General features: G+C 53.2%; 5 protein-coding genes across 5 annotated transcripts; 2 read left to right on the forward strand and 3 right to left on the reverse strand.

Moving 5' to 3' along the window:
* Positions 1 to 201: 201 nt before the first annotated feature.
* FIBRA_04976 (uncharacterized protein) lies at positions 202 to 3,421 on the reverse strand (the record flags this gene model as incomplete). The annotated part of the gene is made up of 16 exons (XM_012326757.1): positions 202 to 221; positions 274 to 311; positions 365 to 429; positions 479 to 568; positions 620 to 867; positions 938 to 994; positions 1,050 to 1,599; positions 1,663 to 1,753; positions 1,806 to 1,856; positions 1,905 to 2,232; positions 2,288 to 2,500; positions 2,553 to 2,669; positions 2,720 to 2,792; positions 2,842 to 2,927; positions 2,983 to 3,180; positions 3,235 to 3,421. 16 exons carry the CDS (start codon positions 3,419 to 3,421, stop codon positions 202 to 204), a joined length of 2,412 nt encoding a protein of 803 aa, XP_012182147.1.
* Positions 3,422 to 4,168: 747 nt separating this feature from the next.
* On the forward strand, positions 4,169 to 6,144 carry FIBRA_04977 (uncharacterized protein; the record flags this gene model as incomplete). Its single annotated transcript, XM_012326758.1, has 5 exons — positions 4,169 to 4,208; positions 4,263 to 4,471; positions 4,530 to 5,198; positions 5,262 to 5,321; positions 5,380 to 6,144. 5 exons carry the CDS (start codon positions 4,169 to 4,171, stop codon positions 6,142 to 6,144), a joined length of 1,743 nt encoding a protein of 580 aa, XP_012182148.1.
* Positions 6,145 to 6,467: 323 nt separating this feature from the next.
* On the reverse strand, positions 6,468 to 7,662 carry FIBRA_04978 (uncharacterized protein; the record flags this gene model as incomplete). The annotated part of the gene is made up of 8 exons (XM_012326759.1): positions 6,468 to 6,680; positions 6,739 to 6,913; positions 6,974 to 7,039; positions 7,088 to 7,164; positions 7,215 to 7,321; positions 7,377 to 7,398; positions 7,454 to 7,525; positions 7,582 to 7,662. The coding sequence occupies 8 exons, from the start codon at positions 7,660 to 7,662 to the stop codon at positions 6,468 to 6,470; spliced, it is 813 nt and encodes a 270-aa protein (XP_012182149.1).
* Positions 7,663 to 8,054: 392 nt separating this feature from the next.
* On the reverse strand, positions 8,055 to 10,792 carry FIBRA_04979 (uncharacterized protein; the record flags this gene model as incomplete). The annotated part of the gene is made up of 10 exons (XM_012326760.1): positions 8,055 to 8,405; positions 8,460 to 8,541; positions 8,599 to 9,406; positions 9,459 to 9,713; positions 9,773 to 9,924; positions 9,975 to 10,267; positions 10,317 to 10,379; positions 10,429 to 10,511; positions 10,561 to 10,615; positions 10,676 to 10,792. 10 exons carry the CDS (start codon positions 10,790 to 10,792, stop codon positions 8,055 to 8,057), a joined length of 2,259 nt encoding a protein of 752 aa, XP_012182150.1.
* Positions 10,793 to 12,302: 1,510 nt separating this feature from the next.
* On the forward strand, positions 12,303 to 13,550 carry FIBRA_04980 (uncharacterized protein; the record flags this gene model as incomplete). The annotated part of the gene is made up of 5 exons (XM_012326761.1): positions 12,303 to 12,553; positions 12,643 to 12,912; positions 12,974 to 13,332; positions 13,407 to 13,412; positions 13,471 to 13,550. The coding sequence occupies 5 exons, from the start codon at positions 12,303 to 12,305 to the stop codon at positions 13,548 to 13,550; spliced, it is 966 nt and encodes a 321-aa protein (XP_012182151.1).
* Positions 13,551 to 14,395: the final 845 nt, after the last annotated feature.

The following is a 14,395-nucleotide window of genomic DNA, read 5'->3' on the forward strand; positions in this document are numbered from 1 at the left end:
TCCTTGTTCCCACATTTTATACTCAGTCAATCAGGAATATTCACAACGTCGTTGAAAATGATTGGAATCAACGTGACATTCTCGCACTTCTCTACAAGGGGCTCGAATAGAAGATAATATTCAAAGAGAATAAATATTATGAAAGAATATGATGCATGCGTCGAGCTGTACTGCTAGTGCACGAGGGGAATCGAAGGCCACTCAGTATTTTTCCGATAGTACTACACAGGCACATCAGCCAATATCGGAAAAAACAGATATTACACAACTTACTCAAAGTCACGAGCGACGTCCATCCAGTGAAAGGATGACTATCATGCCCAAAATGTCAGTTCTACTTCGATGGAATTCCGTTATCGCATACCTTCGTTTTCCTTCTCCAGTTACCGCATCGTATTGCTCCCACACGTAACCCGTGCGTTGATATTCCTGCAACAAAAAATGTAAACGTGACTCTCAAAACCGCGACCGAGCTTACCTTGAAGGTATTGTCAACGACGTTCTGCCTCAGCTCGGCATAAATCTCCCGGGCGCGTTGCTGATATGGTCCCTCCTGCGCGGCGTACGTCTAGCAGCGGAACATAAATCACACATCCTGTTGCCGGTCCGATCAGCATACCTTGTACAGCGCTTTCAGCGCAAGGAAGTTCATCTGCATCCAAATGGGGCCTTTCCAGTAGTTCTCGCCCTTACCAAACTCAGGATGCGAAATAGAGAGACTGCGTAGACCGTATGGGGACCAGAGGTGCTTGGGGTCGCGGACCATATCGAGGATTGACCCTAGGTGCGGTGAGTCGGGTGGGAGGAGGCCGAGCATAAATGGGAAAATGGAAAGATATCCCTTGTGGCAGACGTGGTAGGACTCATCTAGAAGGTCGATAACGCCACAAAACATGGAGCTGCATTCTCGCACCAACAAGTCAGAACAAGTACGTACCATCGTCATCCACGTTAGCATCGCAATACATCTGATGCTCCTCGCTCCAGTGCAGGTCTGTACAACAGCATTAATCATGACAGCCCACCACCACGCACTGACCCAAACGCACCATCAATGTTATCAATTGTAGCCCTCTCGATCTCTTCAAACGCCGCGGCATCATCATCCTCTCCGATAAACTCCGCGATCTCCCGCATGGTCCGCGAGAAAAATGCCATCCACGAAATCAGATCCAGATGCAGCTCACCTGCGTGCGGGGGTCCGCGTGGGTAGTCGTCCATTCCGCTCGTTAGCACATGCAGCTCGCTGCGTCCGCGCCATCGGTATGCCTCTGTGCGTGAACGTGCTTTGCGCGAGTACTGCTTGATCTGGCCGCGCTGTGTGCGGCGGAACCAGTCATAGTGGCGCTTGAGCGGCTGGTAGATCGACCCGAGATATTCGAGCGCGAGCTCGTGTGACTCGAGATAGCGGCTCCCGACAGACGAGACAGGGGAGCCAGTTAGGGGGATCTGGGAGTTTGGTCCCAGGTCCATGCCAAGTTCCTGGTCAGAGGGCTCCGCTGATACACGTTTCAGGCGATCGATAAAAGCCGTGATTGCCATAGCTAGCGTCGGGGGATTGGCATTTGTTGGAACTTGTGTCTGAAATTCTGCAGGTACCTGAATCATGGAGCATTCAGCCATGCTGTATGGATACGCTAAAGAACAAAACCAGTAGCTTACCCTGCTGCGAGCTTCCTCGCCTAGAATTTGCTCCCGTGCTACCCAACCATCATCGTCGATGAGATTGATCCAGTCTTTCAAGATCTCAAGGCTAATGTACTGGGTCAGAATGATATTCATAATCACATGGGGAGTTAACACACCTGAGATCGTTGTCCCACTCGCCGATATGCAACAAATGGAATCCCTCATCCCTTAAGTAGATGAGGCTCGTATAATCACCACCGGAGCTATCTACTCACCAGTAAAACCCACGTGGGAAGAAGCTTCTGCTAGGAGTGGCTGTCAGAAGGGCTCTGGGTTCTGTCAATTTAGCCCCCTCCTCGATGTCGTCTGAGCTCGAGGAATCCAGATCCTCTTTATCCCAATCGTAGGAAAACCCTTTGTTGACGATCGAAGTGCCGTAGAAATAACCAATACCACCAACGAGGTTAGATGTGATCGCCTTGGAGAATGCCTTGAGTGCAACCACGTCAGATGCTGGGTAGGATGAAGGGACGGGAAAAGCGCTGTCGAATCTCTGGTCGTATTTCGCGACAAGAGCAGGCACGCCTTCGTCCAATATCGTAGCTAGCTTGTCCAATCAGCGGTGTGTAAATGTAAAGCGAAATTGATGCAGACGAACCACTAAGCTTCTGCTTAGCGCTTGCACTCTCGTAGAACACGTCGAATTGAAACGGTCCGTCGAACATTTTTTGCACAGCATACAAGTTGCTTCCAGTATAGACGTCATCCGAGAATTGTAAGCCAAAGGACGGATCCGGAAGACCCAAAGGAGATTCTGTGTATGGTGATAAGACCTCTTGCCCATGCGTCAGAATGTTCTTTATGAGATGTTCTGGCGTCATAAAATATGCATTGAGCAACACCTGCATAGACGAACCACGTACCTCTAGCTTGCCAGACTGTTCCTGGTTGGACATGACGGCCAATGAAATGGGTCCTTTCAAGTCGATGGGCGAAGTCGGCGGCATGCGGGCCAGTCGTCAACGCGTCATTGCTGGGACCTGTGTCGAGCAAGTTTTAGTAATGATCTTGCTGCTGGCCAAACACCAACCATCTTCAATTCTAATGGTAAACTCGTCCAAATCGGGAGATGACCCAACAAACTGTATAGGGCCTTCTATTCCCTGGAGTGTGTAATTAATGCCGGCCCAAGGACGAGAATGAAAGACCTACATTATCATCTTCCTCCGTTTCCATATCCAAACCGCCAAGGCCTTCTAGGCCAGCATAAAATATTGCAGAGATACGGCTAGGAAAAGCTGTGTGCTGTCCCAGTCCACCTATGATGTCCAATGCATGCCCTCAGCCACGCACCTGGGTCCATTGGCTTCCCTTTGATACGTGCAGCCCAACTACCACCATGCTCTCCCCCAGGAATTTTCAGAAACTCAGTGGTGATGATCACGTTGTTTGGCCCATCTTTGATGACTTGTACACCACCTTCGCGCGCGTCGTACTCGGTCCATGAATAGCCGTTGAGACCATCCCCCTGATCACATGCGTGTCTTGCACCTGTGGATAATCCAATTGGCGCAAAGATGGGCTGACAGCAACAGTTCTACTTACTGGTGATAGACTGGTAGTTCTGGGTACCAAACCACATAAGGCCGGTCATAAGCGATTGCGGCAACCGGGGCCTGAGGCCGAAGTAGAGGTTTGGGCGATACACGCCCCATTCCAGCGACACAGAGTCGTTCGAGGGAAGAGCAAGCACAGCAGGACCTAGAGTGAGGAGGGCCCATAGCAGTCGCATTGTTGCAGCTCGGCGCTGCGAGAGGACAGGTGGCGGGCGCTTGCGAGAGTAATGCGAATATTCGCCACTTACGCGACGCGCGCATCCTCGTGACAGACCGCGAGATCGCGACAGGCGACCGGGTGCAAAGCAGCACTGGCCTACTATCTACCGCTCATCTATTCATTAAGTTCCTGTGAGAGCTAGCCGAGAAATCAGACTCAAGTCGAACGCTGTGTATCGTCACTATTCACTCCGAGGATGCTCATCTCGCCACCCGCACTCATCGCCATCACCCCCGGCTCCTAGTGACGCCATGCATCCCACTGCCCCCATCGCTGTGGTCGTGGAGAGTCGTCCATGTGCTATGCTCTGGAAGTTCCAGGGGAATCGGACTGCGTCCCGGTTGCTGCAGAACGTGGTTTAGCCATGCTGTGTATTGCCATCGATTGCCATAGTCCTGGTGCAGACGACGCCGCTAATCTGGACCGTCCACCGTGCGCGCGAGGTCTGCTTGACATATGCAGCCGAATCTGACGGCATACGGGGCGACAAATGAGAAAGCCAGACAGGCTCGCGCGCCCACCGCGCTATGGAGATGATATGCATGTCCCAAGAAGGCAGGCGTTTATGATTGAGCTGTCAAAATCGTGTGGCGGTGAGCGCTGCCTGCAGTCCTTCCGCCGGATTGTCCTCCTCTTATAAAGCCCGGTCCATGTAGACTGCACGTTCCAATACCCTCTGACTCTCTCCTGCATCGACGACCGAATGAGCGACCTCCGTCATGTTGCCATCTTCTGGGATTATGGTGCGTCTTTCTCCACTTCAATCATAATCCCACCGGCTCACGAAGGTACACTAGAGAATTGCTCCCCACCCTGCGCCATATCAGGCTTCGACATTGTCGACAACATCCGCGACATTGCCCATCAATATGGCAGTGTGAAACTCTTCAAGGCCTATCTCGCGCTGTCCGAACAGGCATCTTCCAAGTCCATAATCGGCATGCGCTCTGAGCTGCAGTCGTGTGGCGTCTCGTTGACGGACTGTCCTCACAACGGGAAGAAGGAGGTCGCGGATAAGATGATCATAGGCGAGTATGTTCCTTCATGTCTACGGACCCATGCAGCGTCTTGACCGCTCCTTCCACTGTCCAGTCGATATGCTCACATACGCTATTGACACACCCGCGCCCGCCACCATTCTACTTATTTCTGGCGATCGGGATTTCGTCTACGCCGTATCCGTCTTACGACTACGGAAATATAACGTCGTCCTAGTGGCACCCAACTCGAGCCATAGCAGCCTCAGAGTACAGGCATCCGTCGTTCTCGATTGGGATTCGGACGTACTAGGCAAGAGCACGAATGGAAACCAAAGGTCCGCTAGCACTGATGCAGCAACTCATCCCAATGTCGGCCCCAATACACACCGGCGAAGCCAGTCGTCGCTCTCCATTCTCGAAACGACCCCTCAGACTCCACAGAGGCAGCGCGGCCATTCCTTCCGTGGAACGTTAAGTACTCCCGTAGTGGAGTCTCCGCAGACTATGGGTGCAAGCCCAAGACTTCAGACCAAACTTCCACCAGATGCCGGACACAGCCTGCCACCAACCTCCCACTTGACTCCCTTGGATAAGTCTGCTATTTCCCCGGTCCCTGAAAGCTCTGTCGTTATTCCAGCTTCGACCTCAGGACAATCGGCGATCGACGATAGCGGCCCGATTGCGGATCTTAATATGCATTTGCGGACTTTAGGAAATACTTCCGCACCCGACAGCTCTCTTCATCCCAAGCTGGTTTGTTATCTCTGCGCATACAACCATACCAACAGCTATTAATGCCATCAAATTCGTTAACAGACCATCTCTACTCCTGCGGACGCAGTATTCAAACCGATGATTCACAGCTCAACCCCTGCCGTGAGCGCCCACTGTTACTCTGCCACTAGGCCCCATTTCTAATCCTTCAATCATGCAGCCCCGAGAAGTCCGGACAGTTGCCACACCCAACACCCCCAGTCCTCATATGTCCAGTTCCCCTCTGTCAGCGAACAGCTCCGGCCCTACCACGCCTGCAGACACAGCTCAAATACAAGTATCGATTAATGGGCAGAAGGCAGTCGTTCCTCTGATCAACGCGACCGACAATCGACAGTGCAGTTCTGAGTTCCCTCCTAGGTGTATAGCTACTGGTGTGTCTGTGAAGTGTGGGCCCGGACAAAGAGCAGCAGAGGGGGCCCTTGCAGACAGCGGAATATCGGGTTTCGCTCAGTCTACTGTAGTAGCACCCGCTGCAAAGACCGTCCCGACCGCGTCTGAATCACGCACGATATCTGCCCCGCAAGATGTGACGGACAAGCTTCCGCTAGTACCTCCGCCGCCCATAGGTGCATCGGGGATAATACGGTACGGTCTTCCTACTATTGGCAAGCCAAGCCCTCCTGTCATCGCTCGGCCACCAACTACGATCTCATATACCATTCCTCCCGAGTACAGCACCTTGATCCACCTATTGGAGCATCATCGGGTACGCGGCATCGAGAGGCCAATACGCAGTGTGATTGCTTGTGCACTCGTGGAGCGTGATCGAAATGCATACACTATGGTGGGTGTTCAGCGATGGAGAGAGTACGCCGAATCTGCTGTGAGAGCGGGCATCATCACTCTCGGCGGAGTACAAGGGGAGGCTTGGGTATCGCTGACACCAGCCTGGCACAATAAGGTCGCAGTTCCCGGACAATAAACTTTCGCTTTGCCAACTGTTTGCAGACGGTCGTGCACTTCACCATTACTGAAACACAGCCGATGCAGATTGCCACTCATATAACCATCTCACTCTTTGTTTTTGTCTCTTGTTTGTCGTCGCATTGCTTCCTTCATCATCTTGCTTGTCTTGTTTGTAAAGCTCGTAATCGGAGCAGGTATCCAGCCGCAAATTGCCACTGCTGTGTAGCATCTCACTTATCCCTAACAACTGTATTCTACCATGTACTGGGGATCAATATCATAATTTTTCAACGAAGGAAATGACTAGTGTAAGTAGTCAAAGCGCAACGCGTGAACCCCCTAGGCATTGTGTGTGGTCCACACTCGCAAGACATCGTCGTGGTCTTCTAAGGTGTCTACCAGTTCGTCTAATCGTTTGGACGTATCCGCGTCTATGTCCGGTCCCTTTTCCAATGGCGTGTATATCAGCTCACTGCCGAGCAACTCGCTGCAAAAGCCCGATTCCATGGCGGCATTGGTGACTTTCGCAAGGTCTTGTGGTTGACACCAAAGCTTTTTTGACAAGGGTGTAAATGAATATCACGACGAAAAATCTACGTCGGTCTCGCACCTCCAACTCAGCTTCGCTTTCAGTTGTAACGGTCTCCTTGAAGTCTTCCACGCCCGAATCTAGCAGGCCTCCAATGAGCTGGTCTAGTTTGTCTTCGAAATTGCCCCCCTTTTCAAGAGAAACACGGACGCAGCCCCTCCGCGCAAACAGAAACCCGACAGGTGCCAGACGAGCTCTACGAGTCGGAATATTCACATATCAGATCGCTCCAACTGCGACTGCGTAAGACACTCACTCATGATCAGTGAGAATATTTCGTAGAGCGTGCATCGTCCGGTTCACGTTATCCGACATGCACTCTCTTCACAGAGTCAGCGTCATTCCACAGCACACACGCGACGGGACGTACATGATCATGCCAACCGAGCCGGGCGCCATCGCCTCATATGTCAACTGCTGATCGCCCTTGTCCTTCCCTCCCGCAGCCTGGTAGGAAATGGGTTGCCATGACCGCACGGGGTAGCAAATGCACGAACCTTCTTCAGCGCGTTCTCGATGTTGTCCTTCGGGACGCCCTGGGACTTCACCTTCTTAATAACGGCTGCGAGGGTCGCATTCTGTTCGGGGTCTACGCTTCCGCCAGCTGTGAAGAATATCTAACGTTGGGACTAGCAAGAAGTGTGAGCGCAAGAGCGTACTTCGCACCGCAAGCAGAATATCCTGGACAAATTGAAAACACTCAATCACGATAGACTCCGAAAAAACTGTAGCACACCTTATTAGCTTTGCTGTACAGCACGCCTTTCCGCAAGTCGTTGGCTCCTTTCCTTTCCTTTATTTTGGACCACTGGAGACACCTCATATGAACGCAGCAGTAGGCGGGAGAGATGGGTACGGACCTACTTTGTTGTGGCCGGAGTGGCTGATGGACGAGGTGAAGAACGATCGACGAAGACTGGTCGATGGCAGAGAGAGTCGCAGCATGCTCTAGCCAGCCAGTCGCTGTTGTGTGACGAGGACGAGAACGACCAAGTTCAGAAGAGGAAGTCGATCAAGTACAGCGACTATACCCGTTTTGGAAATTCCATCAAGCTTCAAGCGAGCCGGCGGCCAACTGCAATCACAAGGACCTTAAAGTCATACATACTAAAAATTCTATGTTCAATTGTGCAACGAGACCCTACACGTACACGGTCCAAGGAACAATAATGGGGAATCAGCCCACCACCCTATCAAATACCTAGAATATCATTAGAGCATTTGCAGTCCCGGCATATGTACTACTTATAGATATTCAACTCTACGCGATCCGTCAGTGCCAACATCTACCCCGTGCAAATATGTTACAGAAACAGGTTCATTAGAAAGCACGCCGATCATTCCGAGAACAGATCCGCTGCTTTGGACATGCTGGACCGTGAGTCTGTCTTAGTGAGTCCGCCCTCGGCCGCGTGTACGGCGCTGACGAGGTCAAAGTGAATGAACGGCGTATCCGGGAGGTCGATTGGGCCGGTCTGCTCCCTGACGTCTCGCCTCTCTTCGTTGACCGGGAGCGTGGACTCCAGATCCGTCATCGGCCCTCTCAGCCCGGGGAGCGTCTGACCTTCGCGGTACGGGACGACCGCTGCGATCTCGGCCGGAACACCCGAGGGTGGTACACCGACACCGAAGCCCCCGGCGATCAGAGCACGGCGGACCCATGGCGATAGAACAGTCGCGAAGTGGAACTGTATGCAAAAGTATGAGAAGATTGGTTATTCCGAATCATGGGCTTTCTTTACCTCGACTGGTCTATCTGCCCATCGTTCAACCTCTACACGGGTATCGATCAGAGCCTGCACCGCAGTGGTATCTATCTGAGATCTAATATAGAAACCACACTTAGCCAAGGTCATGAACGCGTCGCATTAATCGACTTACACTGCAGAAAAGTCGAAAACAATTGCATGCAATACCGGTTTCCGCAGATTCTCAGCGTTTTCGTCCTGTCCGGGCCGGGGCCCAGGATCGTTCCACGGACGGTCGCTCATCTTGATAGTGCTGAAATCCTTCCCACGTCTCATATTGTCCTTCACGTAGTCCACGATGACGGTGTTGAGAAGCCAAGAATTCGGGTAAATGAAACTCTCCTCGAAGCGGTAGACCAACACGCCCGGCGCTGGAGGAACAACTTTCATGGTATCATTCATGAGATTTGCTTTCGGATTGAGGGGAACATAGACCTCGCGAGATTCTGAGCCGGGCTTGGCGCTAGTGCGTACCTCAACCTTTCCAAGGAAGTAGCCGCGGGGACGAGCAATCCGCACCAGAAGTAAAGCAAAGGAAGTCGCGATGGCGGTATAGATACCATCTTCGATTGTAGAGAAGACGGTGACAAGGACCGCGGCAGACCAAATTACGAACTCGATCGGAGACACACACCAATAGGAGTACACCTGCCGTGGGGATGCGACAAGGTCGGCGACGGCGTGAATGATGACGGCAGAGAGGCCGGCGCTCGGAATCCAGTAGAACGCCGGTGTGAGGCCGTACAGCGCGACAAGGACAATAACGGAGGAGAGAAGACCAGCTGCCGGTGTACGAACTCCAGATTTCGAGGAGAGGGCGGATCGGGAGAATGAACCCGTAGCAGGATATGCACCGAAGAGCGTGCCAATGGTGTTGGTGACACCAATTGCGACAAACTCTTGGTTGGGGTTGATCTTGTAGCCGTTTACACGGCCAAAAGCTGCAATGATGGAAGTTTAGAGCTAGAACCGACCACAAGGGGAGATACATACATCTTGAAATGGCAATGTGCTCGAGGACCAAAATAATTGTGGCTACCGGGAGCTGACTGGCTAGAGCAACGATGAGGTTTTTGTCTATATGCGGTGGACCGAGATGCTGGAAGCCGCGAGGGACAGTGCCCAAAACCTTGATAGGGTACGAGCCCGACTTTGTCTCTCGATGCCGACAGTAGAGCCATGAGGCGATCGTCAAGATGATGATCACGAAGGCATTCCTGAAGACAGAAATGAAGAAGAAAATTTTTTCTAAGTGAACAATGTTGTCAGTCCTAGCTATCATGCATATGCTCGATAATGGCACTCACGCCTATGCGGGAATCGACGCATAAGACGGTCGGCAGTGATACGAATGATGTAGAGCGAGGCGAGGCCGACCAGACCAAAGGCAGCATCTAGTTTTGTGTGAGGTAGATACTTGAGCGTGTTGATGATCACTTCATAGGTTGCCGCGCGAGTGCTGCAAAGGGCTCTGAGCATGCGAAAAGCCATACTATCCAGAACACATACTTGAAGCCTGTTATACCCATCAACCCAGGCACCTGCCCCGCAACGATATTGATAGCGGAGCCTGTCATATATCCGCTAACCGCGGGCGCCGGAATAAACTCGACGATCCATCCCAGACGCAAGATACCGATGCCGAGTACGATAAAACCACATATGAACGCGAGGGTTGTTGCGATCTGAGTTCCTTCCCACACACCCGGATGTGCTTTATCGACGTAGGCAATGATCTGCGAGACAGTGAGCGACATGACAGCCACGGGCCCAATGTTTACATCCTTTGCTGTTGCGAAGAGCTGTAGGGCGGTCAGCTGCTGTTCACCGGGCAAAGATCCCCTGGCCTACCGAATATACCAACGTGCCGACAAATGAAGAGTACAGACCATATTGAGGAGGCAGTGTGGCGATCTGCGCGGCCTAATTTAGCCGCCCAAGAAAATGGCTAATAGATGATTACCTGAGCGTAGGACATACTCTGAGGGACGGCGACGATCCCCACAGTGAGTCCGGCAACAAAGTCACCATAGAGCCAGCCGAAGTCTGGCAATAGAGTTATGGAAGGGCGATAGAGCGAACAGAAGCAACACACTGTATCTAGTAATCCATCCGAAAATGGGGAATAGACCCTTGACATAGGTGATCGCCTATGGGCACGCGTCAGTTGAGTGCTTACGCGAGGACGGTAGTCAAAATCAATCATTCACCTCCTCCTTGGGGTCTCGTTTTTTGCTGTTGACCCAATGCGCCACAGAGACGGTGGGGACCGCTCCATCTTGGTATCCAACGAGACGCTTGGCGGCTTTCGTCACTCCAGAGAACATGGTCATGGCAGTGGACCGGGGAGGAGCACGGGGGTCCAGGAAGGGCGAAACGAGAGAGAGCACTTAAATAGCGGGGGTCCGGGCGCGTAACTTGGCGCAAGAAAGTCGCTGAGCGATAGCAAAATGATGGATAGATCGAATGTGACAAGTGTGTGGATCCTTCTGCCCGGCTCTCCCTCGCGTGTGTTTAGTCCCGAGGAATGTTACGGAACCTGCACTGGCCAGAAGACCCGTGCTGCCTTTCGCATCTCGGCCAAAGAGCACGGTCAATGCGATAGAAGAGAATCCGACGCTGAAGATGGTCAGGCACGCCCTTTGGCTGGCCTGGAGGAGTAACGCAGCTGGTCATTTCCGGGAGGGAGCACGCAATTCATCGCGACTCTTGCATACCACCGGTACGGCCACGTGACCGTATTCAGCGTTGGGGGAGGGCGACGTGCTTGGCGCATCACCGTCTGGGCAGTCGGCCATTGGTCGTCTAGTCCCCATACAGATCTCCGCCTCGCAGTGTCCTACGAAGACGAGATCCGTAGCAGATGAATCCCGCGTCGCCGCAGCACGCGTCCCAAACTTCCAAGGCGATCCACTAATATACACACGTCAGAAATAGTGGCGAAAGGCTACTGAATGCAGACAGGAGATGATCACAAAGGTTCAACACATGTTCGCAGCACCCAGGTTTCCCTGCTCCTCCCCTGCGCTCAAAGTGTCTTCTTATTCCGAATTGTCCGCAAGCAGGAAATGCGTCACCGCTTCGACAGGATAACAGCAACCCGTTTCTATCCCGTCCCGTCCGAGAAGCCTGCGCACTCGAGCTCACTGCACGAGGACGAACGGACCGTGCTACATAGCATCTTGACAGCCGTCGGGAACCCGTGAAGCAGAATGTGTATGTAGTCTCGTACCCAGATTTCGACACGTCTGGGAACAAGTGTGGTCCCTATAAAGACGCGACCAGCGATCGATTGCACCTCGCAGGATCTGAAACGAACACAGGCTGACGTTCATGCCGATACACATGGAATGTACGGTTAGCCAGTTGGAAAGCAGGGACCACCGTGGCTCAGGCACGTCTGGAGAGTGCCGACAAGACTCACCATACCAGTGGTTCAATAGAGTGTTTTAGGCAGAAGTTATTGCCACTTTACGTGCTTCCGCCGTGAATGTTGCCATTAGTCGAAAGAGCTAAAGATGTTTCGGACAAGCTCACGTCCGCCAGATTTGAAACGCATGTCATCCGATGGCTCGACACTGACCCAGGAAGAGATCGTATAACAGCATGGAACGGAATGTGGTCCAAGAGAGGCAGCTAGCAAAGGACAGCCCGAGTCGACTCATCGAGACTAGTTTGTGGAGGTGGCGCGCGGCACGGCACGTGCATCCAACATGCCCGGTTTTCTGGGTGTGGCTTGCTGCACCGATCCAAGCTTGTCTCCGCATCCAACAGTGCGCGGTGCGCCTGTATTACGACCGTCTTCACGTCTCTGTTGTACGAATTACTCAATTACTGATGGCACACCCAAAGGCAGTCCCTCTCGTCGCTCCAGGCCACACCCGGCCCGTCACGCATCTTTCTTTTTCTTCGCTCCAAGACGACCAGACGTACGTGTTGATCTCCAGCTGCAAGGATGGCAACCCGATGCTGCGAGAGTGGACGGGCGATTGGATTGGGACGTTTATTGGGCACAAGGGCGCCGTCTGGTCCAGCAAACTGTCCCCAGATACGTCGCGCGCAGCTTCTGGAAGCGCGGACTTCACAGCGTGCGTCCGTTTCTCGCTGTGACGATATCCTGCGATCCTTCTGGATCGAAGCCGGACATCAGGACTAAACGTGTTTGTCATTTCTGCAGCAAAATTTGGGACACTTATTCCGGCGAGTCTTTGCATTCATTCCCCCACAATCACATTGTCCGGAGCGTGGCGATATCGCCCACCGTCACACATCTGCTCACCGGGGGGCAGGAGAAGAAAGTGAGGATGTTCGATCTCGGCCGTCCAGACGCAGAGCCGGACGTGTTTAGCGACAATGGCGGTCCGATATCGCACGAGGGCACAGTCAAAAGTGTGGTCTGGGTCGGCGATCACACTGGAGTCACAGCGGGAGAAGACGGATTGATAAAGTGGGTCTACGGCTCGTCCGTCATGAAGACGGAATGTGTCTGATCTACTCGTGTCATTCAGGTGGTGGGACCTTCGTACGCGAAAGTTGACGACCAGCCTCACTTTCTCCGGCCCGATTACCTCAATGGAGCTATCGTCGCAGACAAACCGGCTGGTAGTGACTTCGGGGAAGACCGTCTCGTTTATCCCTGCCCTGCTGAACGGAGGCCAGACGCATAGTCTGACCCTGCCCTATGCGCCTTCGTCAGCCTCAATCCATCCCATTCTCCAGGACCGCTTCGTCACAGGAAGCACAAGCGATGAATGGGTGAGAATCCACGATGTGACGGGAGAGGAGAGAGAGGTGCTGAAAGGACACCACGGCCCTGTACACTGCGTTGAATTCAGTCCTGATGGAGAAATGTTTGCGAGTGGCAGCGGTGAGTCTTAACAGTCAATCGACGTAATTGCTGTTTTTGACCCACTGCCCAACATTGTCTTGGAAATGTCGTAGAGGATGGTAAGAATCAGCTCTTTTCGCACCAAGAACACGTTTACTGACGACATCTTGAATTCAGGCACTATCCGCCTGTGGCAGACAACGCCGGGCAAAAGCTATGGTCTGTGGCAGGGCACTCAGACCAACGGTGGTCCATAGTCTATTATTGGTTAATGCGGTCTTGTTGGCGTGCATCGTCGTTTGGTTTCGGCAAAGTACGTGTCGTGTGATAGGATTAATCATTCCCTAGCATTTCATCCTAGCATCAATTAAAGTCTTTGTACTAAGATCGCTGTCCCACACTGTCCGTTGTCGTGATGATATATTTTCCCTTCCTTAGAGTCCTTCCTCATGAATGCAGAAGCGAACCACGAGGACATGGCGCGACATGCAACTTGCGAAAACACGGTCTCATAAACAAACTCGTAAGTAAGTACATTCTCGTGGGCCGGTACGATTACAACGCTGCGCCCTGGGCCTGTGCCCATGCGCACTACATCCAGCTAGCGTATGGCGTGCCCTACTTGCTGCTACCCTTGCGGTCCATGTAGACCCTGCGCACCGGCGACTCAGACGGGTCCGACCGCACCGTACCAGCATGGCGGCACTTACCACTCGTCCAGCGACTTCTGCACCGTCTTGCGCGCCTTGGACGCAGCCGCGGGCTGCGCGGACGCCTTCGCCACGATGGCGGGGTGCAGCGACACCCAGCGCTGGCCGTCGATGCCGCCTGGGCCGTAGACGTTGTCGCTCAGGACGACGATCCCAAACTCCTCCGCGAGGCTCGTGTACTCCTTCAGCTTCGTCACGCCCGCGCGCTCGTACGCCGTCGCGCACTCCTGGCGCAGCAGCGTCCCGAGCCCCGAGAAGTCGATCCGCCGGATCCCGAGCTTGAGCTGCTGCCGGAGCACCTTCACGAGCGGCTTGAACGCCGCCGCGGTCACGATCGGCGCGGCGGGCTTGTCGGTCGGCGCGCTGGTGGGGTCCGCCGCCGCCGTTGCTAG

This window comes from Fibroporia radiculosa (genome assembly GCF_000313525.1).
Source record: "Fibroporia radiculosa TFFH 294 genomic supercontigs, scaffold3721, whole genome shotgun sequence".
Classification (NCBI taxonomy): Eukaryota; Fungi; Basidiomycota; class Agaricomycetes; order Polyporales; family Fibroporiaceae; genus Fibroporia; species Fibroporia radiculosa.